Here is a 16,977-nt window from a genome sequence, read left to right as displayed (position 1 = left end):
GTAAGACTCTGAGTGAGGGCTTGAGAAATTAAAAAAAAAATCTATAGAAGAGGTTTTGGTATTTAACACTAATCTAAGAAATGAGACAAACTCTCTTTGCTTCAAATCTAATCCATACCCCACCCCTTCTTAATTCTCTGGATCATTTTTGAATCTTATGTCTATCGAGAGTCTTTTGTAGCTAAACTGTGTATATAAATCACAATCTTATGCTCATTTCTCAAGGTCTAAAAATATTACAGATGTTTATTTGGAAATAAAGCAATGCTTTAGCAATCAATCAGTGAAAAATCATGTTCTCACTATACTGACATAATATTATGAAAACACAGCTCAAAAAGTTCTTTTACAGTATATTCATTCAGCCATCTGAGCAATAATTTCCCTTGATAGGAATTGATCCATGCCTTTGTTATTCGTTGTTGATATTTTATACTATTTAGTAGGTCACTAACAGATGGGTGCATTATAGGACTGTTATTAATGAATTGGTGAAATGTTTGTCAGATAGCTGTCTCACAGATTGCCCTGCAGTCATCAACGCACAAAGAAGAAAAAACACCGAGGCCTGATATTACCATGTACTTGGAGATCTATGTTTATCAGGAAAAATGCCAAGCTTATAAAAAATATTATATTTTTCCTCAGAGGAAGCAAATTGTGATTAAGAAGTTGAAGGACTCAGTGGAATAATTTAATGTCCATACACTCAGTTTGGCATAGTGCATGTAGTTATATTGATTCACAAAAGAATGATAATTGTAAACTTTATATCAATAAAAAATGTATATATATATATATATTTAAGCAATACAGAGGGTACAATTCACAACAAAATCCTTAGCTCAAGTTTTTGAATAGCTTGTATTTAATCTTTTTATTGTGGAGCTTGTTCTTTAGTTTTCTCCCTCTACTCTCTACCCCCGCTCCTTGTAGGAGAGAGTGATTTTGAGAAGGACCCTGCTCAGTGAGTGGAGGTAACCAGTTACATCCAAATGAGTCATTGCCACATGGGATATTAAAGATGTGTTCAGAATCTGTTTCTCCAGGAGATGCAGGCATCTTTAGGCCATTTACAATTACTCATACCTCACACATAAATCTGCACTTCATTTTGTCCTTTTTTTCCTGCGTTTAATGAGAATAGTGTGCTTTTTGAGAGTTGGCACTAAAGTGGTGTGATGTAAATTTAACTGCGATTTTTATCAAGGATGTGTTTTTTCAAGTTGTTATGCTTTTAATTATCCATATTTCTTTGCAGATAATACATATGTGTCAAGTTCAGAAAATGACGAAGATGTACTAGTTACTACAGAGCCAATTCCTGTAATTTTTCATAAAATAGCAACAGGTAACAGTAATATAACATTATCTCCCATTCTAGGTTAATTTTTCTTAATTGTACGTGATTTTTTGTTTGTTTCTTTTAGCCAATATAACAGATACTTATCTTCAGCATCTATTAATCCAATTTTCGATACAAATATTCACCTAAAGTACATTAGCTTATTTTTTGACAGTTTTTAAATGCATAGGTTTACAGTATTTAAAAAGAAAATCCTGTTTAAGTGTATTATGTTGACATTTCCTCTTGTAAAAATATTTTTCTGCATTATGATAAACCTATAATATATATGAATATATGAAACCTATAATTTTGGCAATGAAGTTACTGTAAAATATAGGGTGGATATAAAGTTTGTGTGCGATTTACTATGTTAAACTGTTTTAACCTGTATGATAAGAGCTGAAGGAATCTGTGTAGTGGTATTTAGTTTGATCATATTTTTCTGCATAGCGAAAAATCAGAAAGTTTGTAGATTGTGTAATTTCAGAATATCCCAGAATTCTTTTGCAAAGGGAGGGAATCACCTTAGGGACAGTTTTATACTGCTACTCATGAATGCTTGGTAAATAGCATACAGAAAACTAAAATAATTTTTAAATTACAACTTTCTTTCAGAGTTAAGAAAAACAAATGACATTAACTGTTGCTTATCCATAAAATCCAAATTGCAAAAGGAAAATGGTGAGGTATGTAAGTTACTTTTTTTTATTTTTTCAAAACAGTATAGATATACTTTAAATTTCCTGTGTATTTGTAGTTAATATCTTGAATCTAAGTAGTTCAAAATTGCATATGGTGAATGAATGTTAGAAATGTTCTATATGGTAAGGAAAGTGGCTTAAAATTAACTCTGAGAAATAAGTTCTCTTTAAAATAATAGAAAAGAGGCCGAGTGCGGTAGGACGTGCCACCTACTTGGACTTTAGGACCACCCTCCATAACATACATGACATAGTCTCTAGAGAAAGTAAGATAATAAACAAGAGCGTATGACTTAAATCTAAACAAAATGAGTTTAATAAAACAACTTACGGTGTATTTTTTCACACAACTGACTGAGGAACCCTTATGTAATTTACTGTAACTCTACATGGTTATACATAATTTTGAGGGTATATATCAGGGGTCCTCACACTACGGCCTGTGGGTCGTATGAGGCAGTGTGATTGTATTTGTTCCCATTTGGTATTTTGACTTCAAAATAAGATATGTGCAGTGTGCATAGGAATTTGTTCAGTTTTTTTTTTAAACTATAGTCTGGCTCTCCAGTGGTCTGAGGGACAGTGAACTGGCCCCCTGCTTAAAAAGTTTGAGGACCCCTGGATAGTCTTACTGTTCAGTATTTTTTTTAAAAACTCCTCTTTTCTCTCTGCTCTAAAAATTTTTACTTCAATCTATTAATAACAGGATGTTAAACAAACAAAATGTGTGCCACGGGCCCGGAAATTTTTTTGTTTTCAAAACTAGAGTTGGATCTACCCCTCCCTTGCTGTTAGTGTTGTACCCTTTCTGCTTCCCTTCTTTATCCCCGTCCAGAAGTACTGATTAAATAAAATCTCTGTTAGACTTCTATAAAGGCTAGTTCCCTTTTCAAGTTATTTTGTTTTCCCTGAGAACTGGAAATTCAGTATAAAAATTTAGAGATGGTTATGAAATACTGCATAACTGGATTCCCATGTCCAAAAGAAACTACTTTTCTTCCGGCTGTGTTAATAAGGCCAGTTATGGGAACACTAGCGCGAATTTTCATTGTTTGTACTTCAGACACACAACAGATACGGCTCAGTTAATGAGAAACTCAAATTTCACATTTAAGCATACTAAATTAAATACTCTTTGGAGATCTGAATTGTAAAACAAATAATTTCTGTATACACAAAGTTCTCTTCATAATGGGGTTCATATTTATTTTTGTAATTCGATTTTTATATTATTGCATTCAAAGTTTCTTTTGTGCCACTGTTTAGAGTTGGCAGTGGAAGTGAGAATAGTATGGGATAAATAATGCCAAGTAAATTTTTACCAAAAATTAAATTGTTACAGGCTTACCAAGTGTTTTATCAGAGCAAAACTGAAAGTTTTATTATACATTTTTTTTTTTTGCTGTTTTTGGCCAGGGCTGGATTTGAACCCACCACCTCTGGCATATGGGGCCAGCGCCCTACTCCTTTGAGCCACAGGCACCACCCCTATTATACATATTTTTAATATACATCAGTATTAAATTGCAAACCTCACTTAAGATCAGTAAAAGAGAACTTGCTAAAAATGATGTTCTTTAAGAGAGCTGAATGCACCCACAGAAATGTTTGTCTTTTAATACCTTTTGTTTAGGGATTATACTGTATAGAAAATGTTTTATATAGAAAATCCACATAATATGCACCACACTGGCCTATTGTTACAATTTGCTACTGCTACTTTATTTTAGAAAGGAGGGGTGGCACCTGTGGCTCAAAGGAGTAGGGCAGTGGCCCCATATACCGGAGGTGGTGGGTTCAAACCCGGCCCCTGGCCAAAAATGAAGGAAAAGAAAAAAAAACAAGAAAGGAAACAAACTAGTTTGATCATTAAAATTGTCTTTCTCTTGTTATTCTAAGGAGTCAAGACAGAATAGTACAGTGGAAGAAGATTCTGAAGGTGATAATGATTCTGAAGAATTTTATTATGGAGGACAGGTAAGTAAACATGGTCTTCCAGATATCCAATCCCACATTTGTAATAGCTATATTATTCTCATGGAAGTCTGTGCTTGCGAGTTAAGAGACCTATGTGTCATGTAGAGTTCTGTAACTAAATAGAAAGTCTGTATAATTTATCTGTTTCACACTTTCTACTTAGATATTTTCAGGAATTAAGTTTACCTTTGCAATAATTTTCACTGTAATCGTACATTTACATTAAAGTTGTCTTAATTCATTACAGAGATTGTGCAGATAGCATTTTATTGTTTTTGACTTTCATTTTTTGTTTCTGTTGTTGAGATAGAGTCTTACTCCATTACCCTGGGTAGACTGCTGGGGAGTCATCATAGCTCACAGCAACCTCAAACTCCTGGGTTCAACCAGTCCTCCTGCTTCAGCCTCCTAAGTAGCTGGGATGACAGGCACCCTTCATGAGGCCTGGATAGTTTTTCTATTTTATTAGAGACGGGTCTTGCTCTTTGCTCAGGCTGATTTCAAACTCTTGAGCTCAAGCAGACTACCTGCCTTGCCCTCCCAGAGTGCTAGTATTATAGGTGTGAGCCACTGAGCCCGGCCAACTTTCACATTTCTTAAGCATAATTTTTGGTCAGTCAATATTTTGAAATTATGATGCTTCTACTAAGAGTATGCATTGTTAATTTTAAATAGGAGATGGTTTATAAAAATTTGGTGGGCTCAAAGTATCGAACATCTTTATTATTCAAGTATTTGAATTCATTATCATTGAATTCATTGTGTTGAAAAATTGTTATAAGAGAAATACTATAACTTAAACACATAAAAATAGCCTACATGAAATACATGAAAAAAGCCTAGTCACATATAGACAGGCTCCTCAGATGTTTCCAGGATAATGTTAAAATTTAAAACTCAGCAATTAATTTTAGGATGTAGCTACACAGTATGTTATTCTCTTATTAACTACTTGGTCAAATGTGCTTTATAATTTGGTTAATATAATGGGAGGGTAATATGTTAAAGAAGGGCATTAAAGCCACAATTATTATATAAAAGAATGTAAGTACATGTATTTATTCAGAATAGAAAAATCAGTAATTTGTTCCATCAAACATAAGCAAAGCAGTGGAGTCCTAGGGGTCCTCAAACTGCGCCCGCAGGCCACATGAAGCGGTGTGATCGTATTTGTTCCCATTTTGTTTTGTTTTTTTACTTCAAAATAAGATATGTGCATAGGAATTTGTCCATAGTTTTTTTTTAAACTATAGTCCAGCCCTCCAATGGTCTGAGGGACAGTGAACTGGCCCCCTGTTTAAAAAGTTTGAGGACGCCTGCGGCAGATGAACATGATAAAACTAAGTTTCTTCTTCTCTCCAGGAATAACTCTGTAGCCATGTGCTAGTTTTCTGAATAAAACGTTTCTTTAATATAACATTTTAACATTATGGAAACCATTCTTCCAATTTGATTTGTGTTTATACAACTAATTCTTGCATAAAGGAAGTGAATGCTTTCCTTCAGTCTTGATGTTCAGTGTAGACTTTTCCAGATCACCTGCCATTTTCCTCCTTTTGATGACTATTTGCTTTTTCTTTGTATTAAAATAGGCTAATTTTAACATTAAAACATAATAATTTATTGTGGCATGCGTGAACCTAAGGTACTTAGTCTCGGTGTGTGACTTAATTGGCTGTGGTTTTTTATTCTATCTTTTTTTTTTTTTTTTTTTTTTGGCCGGGGCTAGGTTTGAACCTGCCACCTCCGGCATATGGGACCGGCGCCCTACTCCTTGAGCCACAGGCGCCGCTCATTGGCTGTGGTTTTTAATGAAGCTAAAAATGTTCATGGCCGAAGGTTCAGGGTGACCCATCCAAAGAGTATTTGCGTCTGGTACTTCTGATTCTCTTCACCTGTAAGACGCTTCCTTCTAAATCATCCCTTCCTGTTAGGTGAACTATGACGGGGAACTGCACAAGCACCCACAGCTAGAAGCTGATTTGTCCGCAGTGAGAGAGATATACGGGCCACAAGCAGTTTCTCTCAGGTAAATAACTCCCTTTGGTGAATAAAGCTAAAATTATTAAGTTGGTCACCGGATTTTCTACTGGAGTCATCTAAATTAAAGGAAAAATTTAGTGGCTTAATTATATTTGAAGGTGTGTGTGTGAGAGGTTCTGTTGCATCTGCTTATAGAAACTGGCATATTTAAGGTTGTTTGGGTTTTTTGTACATGAGATTTAAGATTACCTTGATTACATTAAATGAATTGGTTATTTAGGGGCGTCACTTTGAAAAAAATGAGAGTCTTAAGTGGTGTCATAATTAATTCATGAAATAGATTTGGCCAGCTGGGCCCATTATGTTACCGTAAATCAAGGCCATATCCTTGTGAACAATAAAAATAAATAATGCATAACACGGGTATCCAAATCATGTTGTCATCCGGTCCTTAAAAACAAAAATGACATAAATTAGACAGTGCTTGTTTGAATGGTAATGTATTTTATCCTTGGGTTGCCTAATATATTATTTGGTGATAAGTTTTTAGATCATTTTTGAGAATTACTTTTAATTGTTCAGAAACCCTCCCCCTCTTCTTATTTGCCTTTCTTTTCTTCCCTTAATGTAGGGGAAAAAGCCCTTTCTGCCGTCATAATAGCTTCCAGAAGTCAACTCTGCTTTTTCCATATTCTTTGCTTACAGTATAGTCTCCAGGGAATTCCAGAATCCTCTCGGAGCCAGGCCTCGGTTCAAGCCCCATCTCCACTCATAACACCCAGATAATATAGTCCCTGTTAACTTGGGCACCTGCACAGGCAGCTGTCTTGTCAAGGAACGCATCCCTGCAGATTGCGTTGCTGTCTGTTCAGCCCCAGGTCACGGGTCAGCTTCTCTCTGTGCTTTTAGAATCTTCAATGCAGTTCTGTCCCCTGGACTCCCATCACATTTGGCTCTCAGCTCATTTATTACACTTTTCATGTTTTTTAATCATTGGTTTACTTCTTCTTTTCTGGACTGAATTCTGTGAATGCTTGGGCAGTGTGTTCTTCTCGCTTTGTTTTGGCTTGGTTTTTAATTGCGCTTCTATTCTGTTATTTAGCGTGGCATGGGACATACACGAAGTACAGGCTGATGAGTTCTTGATTGTTTTAGTGGCAAAATCTCCTAGAAAAATGTGTTCATGTTACCTGGTTGTACCTTCTTCAATGAATATATCCATGGGAGAAACGGTTGGGAAGTACAGCATAGGTAGGCATAATTTAAAATTGTCCAACATTTAATTTTAACTGCAGAAATGGAAACCCACTGCCATCCACAGCCTAAATAAGTTGGGGTTGGATATCCGTACCCCCTTTCTCTCCCACTTAGAGAGGTGTGTTGGCCTGCCATTAAGTGGGAGTGTTGTGATTACGTTTGTTAAAGCAATCTTTACAGACTTCAAAGTTTTAGCAAATTAGCTAAGATAGTTTCGAAGTCTCTGTTACAGCTCTGGTGTAGGTAATTTGGATATTCAATAAGTATAACAAAATCAATATATGAAAAATCTATGGGTTATGATTAACAATTGTAATGCGACATAGAATTCAACTTCTTTATACTCGAAATACACATTTCCTTTTAGAGGAGAAGTGTAGCACACGTAGATTGCCTTTCTAAAGATTTTTCTAAAACATTATTTCCATGCTGTCTAACCCCCAGTCATATTGCCACATATATATGAAATTGTTTTTTGGTTTCTTTATGAAGCTTTCATTGAGCACTTATGATGACCTCTATCAGTATATTCTGTTATTAATAAAATTATTAATAATTGTTAACTATTAAAACAAGACAAATGTTTGGAATTTCAGTCAAATGAAGTTTCTAAAGTCGTATAAATTATTTTCCCTTTGCCTATTTCGCTAATAGGATCCAAATTAAATCTTAGTGAATACAAAGCCATGTTCCGGCCTGCTCTAGATTTCCTCGAGCTACAGAGGATGTTTCCAGAATAAATAATTTTCCCAAGCCCTCACAGGATAAAGAAAAATCATGGCAGAACTAGTTTGATTTACTTAAATAAGAATGAATTTACTGTCTAGTCTCAAATACTGAGACTTGGACACAAGGGAAAAGGGGTGAATAGTTAGGCATAGGTCTTAGAATCATCTTCCCTGTAAAGTTCTAAGTCTATTGAAAACAGACTGTCTTAATTAGCTGTTCTTTCACTTAATTGAGGCTTATAAGAACTTAATGGAGTTTGAAGAGCAAAAGTACCTCAGTCTGCACAATAGGCTATTTGGAGTCATTTTTATAATGTGCCATCTAATGAGAAAGGCAGCTAACCACATCTACGTTCCCGGTATGAGGTGGAAGTAACTGAGATTGCCTAGATGGAGGCAAAACCCTTTTATTTATTTATTTATTTTTTTTTTTTTGTAGAGACAGAGTCTCACTTTATTGCCCTCAGTAGAGTGCCGTGGCCTCACACAGCTCACAGCAACCTCCAACTCCTGGGCTTAGGCGATTCTCTTGCCTCAGCCTCCCGAGTAGCTGGGACCGCAGGTGCCTGCCACAACGCCCGGCTATTTTTTTGTTGCAGTTTGGCGGGGCTGGGTTTGAACCCGCCACCCTCGGTATGTAGGGTCAGGGCCCTACCCACTGAGCCACAGGTGCCCGGCAAAACCCTTTTAAAGAAGGCTGGACAAAAATTCAGAAAAAGTGATTGATGATAGATTTATTACTTAAGTAGGTAGCTCTATTTGGCCAAACCATTCAAAAGCATCATACTGGCTGTGTTGAACCCTGCATACGAACACTGATGGTAAGGTGGTAATTCTGATTCACGGTCTTTTTCTCTTTTTTGCGACAAGGCTTTGCTCTGTTTTCCAGGCTGATGTGCAGTGGCCCAATAATAACTCACTGCAACCTCAAATTCCTGAGCTAAAGTGATCCTCCTGCTTCAGCCTCCAAAGTGACTGGGACTCCGTGCATGCCACCACACCTGGGTCATTTTTCTATTTTTTGTAGAAACAGGCTATCGCTCTTGCTCAGGCCTCAAGCTGTCTTCCTGCCGTGGCCTCCCAAGGTGCTTGGATTGCCGCTGTTAGCCACTTTGCTCTTGTATAGCTACTGAGTTAGGTCTCTGGGGAACACGAGTATGTCTCATCTTGAATTATGCAACAAAATAGATTGTATATTTTTCTTTGTAAATGTACTCCTATAGGCGTGTATTTATAAAATTTAACATTGATCAGTGTCATTGGAAAATAATTTGAGATTACTTGTATTAGAAAGGTAAGAAATCACAGGTTAGAAATGTGAATTTTAGGAAAGAAATGATTCTGATAGGTTTCTTATGAAATTTAAAACTTTCACTTCACATAAGGTATCCTTTGCCTTATGATCATGTCATTTTTTTACTTTAAAAAGTGAAGCCCTGTGAATGATATTCTCACCTTTTTATTTTAACCAATGCTTACTGCAGGGTGGATGTTCCTTAGACTGTGATTGTTGCAAATTTCAATCTTTTTGTGGATGGACAGTTATAATAGGGCCTTTTTGAAAAGCATTCTGAGGCTTTCTGGTGGTTTGAGGAACCTGTATCATTATACTGATGCCCACCAAACACATACTTTCTAAGGAAAATAAAAAGATTAATGAAAAGAAAAAAAGCCACATAAATCAGGACAGACTTTTTTGATTTCCCTGGATTTTGCATTTCCATTTTAGTGGCCAGTAGGACTTAGACATCTGATCCTCCTTCTCTGTTCATATGGGAGGGTGCTTATTTCCCTGCCTTCTTTAGGTTAGGCATGGACATGTAACTATCTTTGGCCAATGAAATATGAACGTGCGTGGCAGTGAGTTCTCATGTTCCCTAGTCTCTGTTACCCTGGGCCCTTAGGGATGTTAGTGAGCCCTCTCCCCCTGAGTTCCAAAGTAGCCAGGTAGTGGGAATGAAATATAAATTCTTTTCTGTATTAAGCCGCTGAGATTTTGAGAATGTTTGTTACCATAGTACAAGTTACCCTACACTGAAGTATGTCATTCATCAAAAGAAGATGTTGGATTGGACGTTTGTAATATCCTTTTCAATATATTGATTCTCCACCCTCTGCCTCTGAGCTAAGTAATAAAACACCCTGACCCTGAAAATTGTGAAAGTAAAAAGAGGTGCAAAAGGGAAGGAAACCAGAGGGAGAGCATTCTCCAAAAACAGTGGGACGTGATCTGGATATAAGCTTCAGATATTTGGAGCTTAAATGCTCACCTCTCCTCCTGAAGCCTGTACTTTCCTCGAGCATAAACAAGGATTTTTGAGCTGACTGCAGAGTTGTAGCAACTGTTTATACTGTACCTTTTATGCACAATTTTATATGAGCTTCCTTTCTTATCGGAATATAATTTTTAAATTTTTCTCAGCTCTGTTATTCTTTAGAGAAATTATAGCTACTTTGCATACAGTCTTGCAAATGCTTTAATCTGCCAGGATTCCTTCCTGACTACTGAGTTTGCATATTTCTTGGCCCATTCACAAACATCTCTCCCACACTGGGCAAAAACACACATTGAGTAGGCATGCAGAGATAGACATGCAAGCTGTTGTGTTTCAGATGTCATGGGAAGGTGCATGTTTCTTCACAAAATATCTTCCTTCTCAAAATGTAACTGTCTAGTTGTTGAAAACAGAGATAACTAAATAGCAATAGAAGCTTATTTCTCAAGAACCTACGATAGTTTTCATGTATGTGTGCATGCCTTATACGTGCATACATGTAATTTTCTTCACAGTTAATAAGAAAGGTTAAATTTATAATATGTATCTTCCAAAGCAGCACAATCACTGCTGATTTTGATCAGGTTGCATTATAAAACATCAAGCAGGGTAATGAATAACCTGAAGTTTTATAGAGAAAGACCAACAAAGATGGTCTAACAATATGTTGTGGGTACATACCTGAAGGTCTCATTAATGAGGATTTTGTCTTGGTTAGTTCCATTAAAAACAGAAGAATGGGGGCGGCGCCTGTGGCTCAAGGAGTAGGGCGCCAGTCCCATATGCCGGAGGTGGCAGGTTCAAACCCAGCCCCGGCCAAAAAACAACAAAAAAAAAAACAGAAGAATGAACTGCCAAGAATTCTAACAAACAGAGTGTCCTCAAAAGTACATGTTCCTTGGAAAAGATGTTTTAGTACATATGTCCTTAAACTAGGTAACATGTAAATACCCAAAATCATATTGTCATATTTCAAGATAGGAGCTGTCTCTAGATGACAGGAAAAAACATTTGTGGAGCAGACCTTTTCAGACCCTCTGTACCAGAGTGAAACAACTACATCAGATCATTCTTGTGTTGTTTCCTTCATCCTTAAAAAATAAAAAAATTCATCAATTTCATGTGATCTTTTCACAGTGAATAAATACAGGCAGTTCATTAAATTATTCTGAGTTATGATAAACCCAGTATTGAATTCGGGACACAATCAGGCACATAGCTTCACAATTCAAGTTGCATTCATATTTCAGGCATTCAACTTGATTCTACATTTGCTATTCATGAGATCCTGGGCTACTGAAAGTTATTCAGCTATAGAAGCAATTCTGATGACTGGGTCACTGCATCTGGACAAACTGTAATCATGCTTTGTAATCTGTCAGTGGGAAACATAAAATTACTGGCATTATATAAAAAGCATCACAACGGAAATAGGTTTGCAGTGTGGCACACAAACAAAAAAATGTATAACTATTTATGGATCTACACCTGCAGAATACAGTTAATTGCAAACCTTTCAGACTTGTGCTTCCTATCTTTGTGCTCTGCTATGGTGAGGAAGAACACATGTAACCCTTGCTTGCCTTTCTTTTTCTTTTTCTTTTATTTATTTATTTATTTTATTTTTTTTTGGCCAGGGCTATGTTTGAACCCACCACCTCCGGCATATGGGACCAGCGCCCTACTCCTTGAGCCGCAGGTGCCGCCCTCTTTTTATTTTTTTTTAAAGAAATTAGGCCAAGGGTGGTCAATTCAAGGTGGAAGGATTGCTTGAGGCCAGAAGCTGAGACCAGCCTGAGCAAAAAGCAAGACCCCTTTGCTACAAAAAGTTGAAAAAATTATCTGGGCTGTAGTAGTATGCACCTGTAGTCTTAGCTGCTCAGAGGTGAGGCAGGAGGGCTGCTTGGGCCTAGGAGTGATGATGCCACTGCACTCTAGTGGGGAGGACAGAGCAAAATTCTGCCTCAAAAAGAAAAAAAAAAAAGAAAGAAAAAAGAAAGGAAGAAATGATAGAGTTAGCGAAATTGGAAGATAGTTTTAAACAAAAGCTCTTTAAGAAATTAGATATGGAATACTTTGAAATTCACGTATTAAAGATTTTAAAAGCTGTGTGTCACATTCTGATTATACATACCGTTATGGTAAATTCTCTTGAAATAACTGGGAACACTGAGGAGAAAACAGTTGTGGATAAGGTTCTTATTATTTATCTTATCTCTGATGCTTTTCTCTCTCCGTCTCTAAACATACCAAAGTGTTGCCAGTATAAATAAATTCAAACAAAGTTATTCTTCCCCATGAAAATAGCAGAGGCAAGAGATATAAATGCCCAATGATGATAAGAATGTAGGTCACTGTGATAACTTGGCTGGTGTAATTATAAATTATTATAACATTTCAAAACAGTAATTAAACAATATGTGTCAAGAATCCCATATGTAGTCATATTATTTATTTGATCCAGTAATTTAAAAAATATTCTATTAGAAGACAGATGCACATAAATTTTTTTTATCCAGGGTTCTGTTTACCAATATTTATGTTGTAAAAAAATTCAAAAGGAACCAAATATTTTATTATTATAAAATTAATATTTATGTAAAATACAGCCACTTAAATTTATGGTTTTGAAGAGTATTCCATGATGTGGAAGAACACTGATGATACACAAAGTGAAAGACCAGGACCGAAATCGTTCTATGCTATGTATAATTCTTTTATACATGCAAGATTCGTACTTCCTATTTAACTTTTTTGTTTTTCCTATGTCTGTCTTCTTTTAAAAGATCATTTCAGTTTCTATCCTTTTGGGGTGGTAATCTGCATGTTTAGTAAATAGTGTATTTGGAACATTTACCCTAATATATGACCTTTTATATCTCCTTTTGCAATGAGTAGTTTTTTCTAATCATATCAACATGGTATAGCTGTTTTAAATATTTCCTTATTCAATATTCATTTTGTTTTCAGTTTTGCTTTTATATACATCAGTTTGGGTAAAAAATTGCACATATTTATTATTTTCTTAGGATGAACTTCCGCAAGTGAGGTGGTGGCGCCACTTCTTCAGCCCCTTCCAACTTTCCTTGAACACCGTTCATCATCTGTCCTTATTGTTGCGTTTAGTGGCTCTTTCTCCTTACATGCCTAACAATGGATATTTGATCTATTATATTTATGAATTATTTGTCAGTGTTCCGAATAATCAGGTTATCACAGATGATTTCTGTGCCAGGAAATCTGTTTCAAACAGCCCGTATGCTATAAACGCTTTTTTTTTTTAGGGTTGTAAAAACAAAAAACAAAACAAAACAGAATTCCCCCAAAACAAAGAGGAATATGTAGCACTGTCTACTGCTTAAAAAGCCTAAAATATTGTACTTACTGTCCTCACTTTCACAGAAATAGTTTGCTGTGCCTGAACTGAAGGCACAAATAAAATGGTGCATAGGCTTAGCCCTTGTTCTTGTCATACTTCCTGTATAAAATCTCATGTTTAAATTTGCACATAATCTCATCCTTTATGATTAGCACAGGTGTTATGATGCTTTGATAGTTTTTAAAAATTAATTCCTATGTAAATAATTTTTCTTTCTTTTTTTTGCATGCATTTTTATTTATTTTTTATTTTCACGTATACATGTGTTCATTAAGCTTCTTTTTAATGTAAACTTTAAGGATAATTACCATGAAAGAATAAAAAGTATAATTTAATAAAAAATGAAAATGTGCTCAATGATTTAATATATTTTAAAGGAAAAATAGAGAAAACACAGAAAGTTGTTTTCTAATTTGCTGCCCTTTTTCGGGGTCATAGATAACAAAAAGCAAAATGATCTGGATTTTTTATTTTATTACATAAAAGTATTTAGTCATTAAAAATTTCCCTGGACTCTACACAACTGCCACAATTATATGTTCCATTAATATTAATTGAATATATAACATACAGAGATTTTTCTGAGTGCTTACAATGTGCTGGATTCTGTACTTTACACAGTTTTGAAGCTGGATGGGGATTCTACACCTTGCTTCCCCACTGACTTTCCATCTTTCATTTGTTAAATGTTTTCACTTCCCTAAACCTGTTTCTTCATTTGCAAAATGAATGTAGTATTATCTATCTCACAAGGTTGGTTGACCTGGTTACCAACACAAAGTGGTATTATCTCGAATAGTAACTAGCGTATATGTATTCAAGTCCCTACTCTACTATAGATCAGTAGATGGATAAGTCAACTTTATGATTCTGGGCCTCGGTTTTTGCGTATGTAAATGGAGATGGAAATAATCTCACGTGTATGTCGAATCTTTACAACAATTAATACATTGGTGCCCAGTACATATTGGCCATTTTAGTTATTTCTGTGATTTTATGTCTCACAGTATGTAGCATTTATAACTTCAGCATTTTATAAGAATATAAAAAACGTAGATGTATGTAGGTAGAGGATATTAAAACTATTTTTATAGTCTTTAACTGACTTAAAAAATACACTGATTCATAGCACTACCTGAGCTTCATAATTCTTTCATGGGGAACATGCTGTGGTTACTTGTTTTAATTTTCATATAACAGACTTTCAGACCTGCCTATCAAAACTCAGTAATAATCCAGTTTTAGAACCATCGGTGCCCAAATTGGAAGGAAAATTCATGGACATAGTCTGTGTGTCTCCCCACATGCCTTCCTCATGTCAGAATCTCCTTCCTTGCCCCTAGAAGGAGCTCTTCTTTCTCAGAGAGTATAATGAAAACTGAATAGCATGTGGGAAGATTGACTCATTTGCCACAGAGAACAAACATACGTATGCACATGCTTATACATAAAGATAGGAAGATGTCCACATGGTATAATTGGGTCACAGGAAACGACAATCCAACCAGATTGAGCTCGTTAATTCATGTCCACAGTAAGATCTGTGGAAATCAAAGATGATGATAACTAGTGATTTAATTTTTAATTAAAATATTCTAGCACCTACCATTTTTTTAGGGAAAATGAAAAAATTGATGTTAATCTTTGCTTTCAGAGAATATGGAGCCATTGATGATGTAGATATTGATCTGCATATTGATGTTAGCTTTCTTGATGTAAGTATATCAATTTATGTAATATTGGTACATGTAAAATACATATTTTTATTCCAGAGAGAAATTTAATTTTTCATTATGATTGTTTGTATATTGACTATTAAAGTAATTTGGAAAGAAATACTGTGACTTGTCAAAGAAGCAGTAATTGCATGTAGTTTTTCTTTTGCCTTGACTCTTTTAATATATTCTGAAATTTGTGGGCTCTTACAGTACTTTATTATATCTTAAGTTTTCAATTTTAGTTTTCACATGTGGAAGGAAATAATAACCAGTACTTTGGCCTTCTTTCAATAGTGGGTTTGGGGATAATTTTTGGCCCTTATAATTTAAGCATCTCTCTATTGTAAGTTTTTAAAGTTTTGTTTTTTTTTTAATTGTGAACTCTAAAAATGACCAATTCATCTTCTAAATATATTTGTGCAGGAGGAGATTGCCGTGGCTTGGGAAGTAATTCGAACAGAGCCTATCATTGTTCGACTGCACTGTTCACTTACACAGTATTTAAACGGCCCAGGTCTGTTTTATTTCTCTATTATTTGGAATGTTAATTAGCTGTGCACTGTTCCTTAAGCAAAATGTGGGTTCATTTGGTAATTCTGAGCATAAGCACTAAGTACCTTGATAATCATATTTAAATATGCTTGCATTCTAAGATAATGGTTTATTACCAATATAACTTATGGAAACAGAAACATAATATTTAATTGTGTATGTTTTCAGAAGTTGACACGTCTTAGAAACAAATAACAAAAAAACCCTAAAACTTCGTGTATAGTAGAATCTCAGTAAATACACGTTTCAGGTTGTCCTTAGATTTAATTATTTCTGTCTCTGATTTTTAGATTTACATTTTTGTTTTTGTTTTTTAGAGACAGGTCTCATTTTGTTGTCCAGTCTGGAGCGCAGTGATGCCATCATAGCTCACTACAGCCTCCAACTCCTGGGAGGAGGAGTTGTTTCTGTTTTTAACAAATGGAGATCATAATGGCATTTTTGTTTTTAGAATCCATAATGGGTGATACTGCTGTATTTCACCTGATAGCTATTTAGAACGAAGAACCCTATTATAAGTCTTGCCAAAATTTACTTCATTAAAATATTTTTTCCCTGCCTACTAATAATATACACAAACATGTGCACAATTGTACCCACTCATTTATCAACTGCTGCATTAAAATACCACCCCAAAGTTTAGTGGCGTAACATAACTCTCACTATTCTTAAGCTCAGATGGGCAGTTCTTGCCGTGCGTTGCCTGACTTTGCAGTTAGATGGTGGCTAGGGCACAGGTCATGTCATAGGTTGGATGCCCGAGGTGTGGGACTGTCAAATGGCTCGTAGGTGATGCAGGTGTCATCTCGGCACTCAGCCGTGGCTGTTTACTAGACTTCCTACCTTACCCCTGACTTCTGCGCTGGTGGTTTGGTCTTCTTGTACTTGGTGACTGGGGTCGGAATGTGAGTGTTCCAAGAAATAGGATGTGGAAGCTACTAGGAAAGGGCACAGTGAGTTTTCCATTGTCATCTGTTGATGGGAACAGTGGAAGAGCCCCCCCCGCCCCCCGGAATAAGGGGTAGGGACAAAGGCAGCACCCCTGGACTTGGTGGCTT

General features: G+C 35.8%; 1 protein-coding gene across 3 annotated transcripts in view; it reads left to right on the top strand.

The window, feature by feature from the left end:
• The window catches only part of PARP8 (poly(ADP-ribose) polymerase family member 8), a 182,599-nt gene that overhangs the window by 106,946 nt on the left and 58,676 nt on the right, over positions 1-16,977 (top strand). For all 3 annotated transcript variants that reach the window (XM_053590897.1, XM_053590890.1, XM_053590904.1), the window contains 6 exons: positions 1,262-1,351; positions 1,964-2,034; positions 3,949-4,026; positions 5,961-6,055; positions 15,304-15,364; positions 15,791-15,881. In XM_053590897.1, the coding sequence (XP_053446872.1) occupies positions 1,262-1,351; positions 1,964-2,034; positions 3,949-4,026; positions 5,961-6,055; positions 15,304-15,364; positions 15,791-15,881 (486 nt within the window). The remainder of the gene's footprint in view (positions 1-1,261; positions 1,352-1,963; positions 2,035-3,948; positions 4,027-5,960; positions 6,056-15,303; positions 15,365-15,790; positions 15,882-16,977) is intronic.

Source organism: Nycticebus coucang, chromosome 1 (genome assembly GCF_027406575.1).
Source record: "Nycticebus coucang isolate mNycCou1 chromosome 1, mNycCou1.pri, whole genome shotgun sequence".
NCBI lineage: Eukaryota > Metazoa > Chordata > Mammalia > Primates > Lorisidae > Nycticebus > Nycticebus coucang.
Note: the sequence above shows the minus strand (reverse complement) of the source record. Positions and strands in the feature narration are given on the sequence as shown.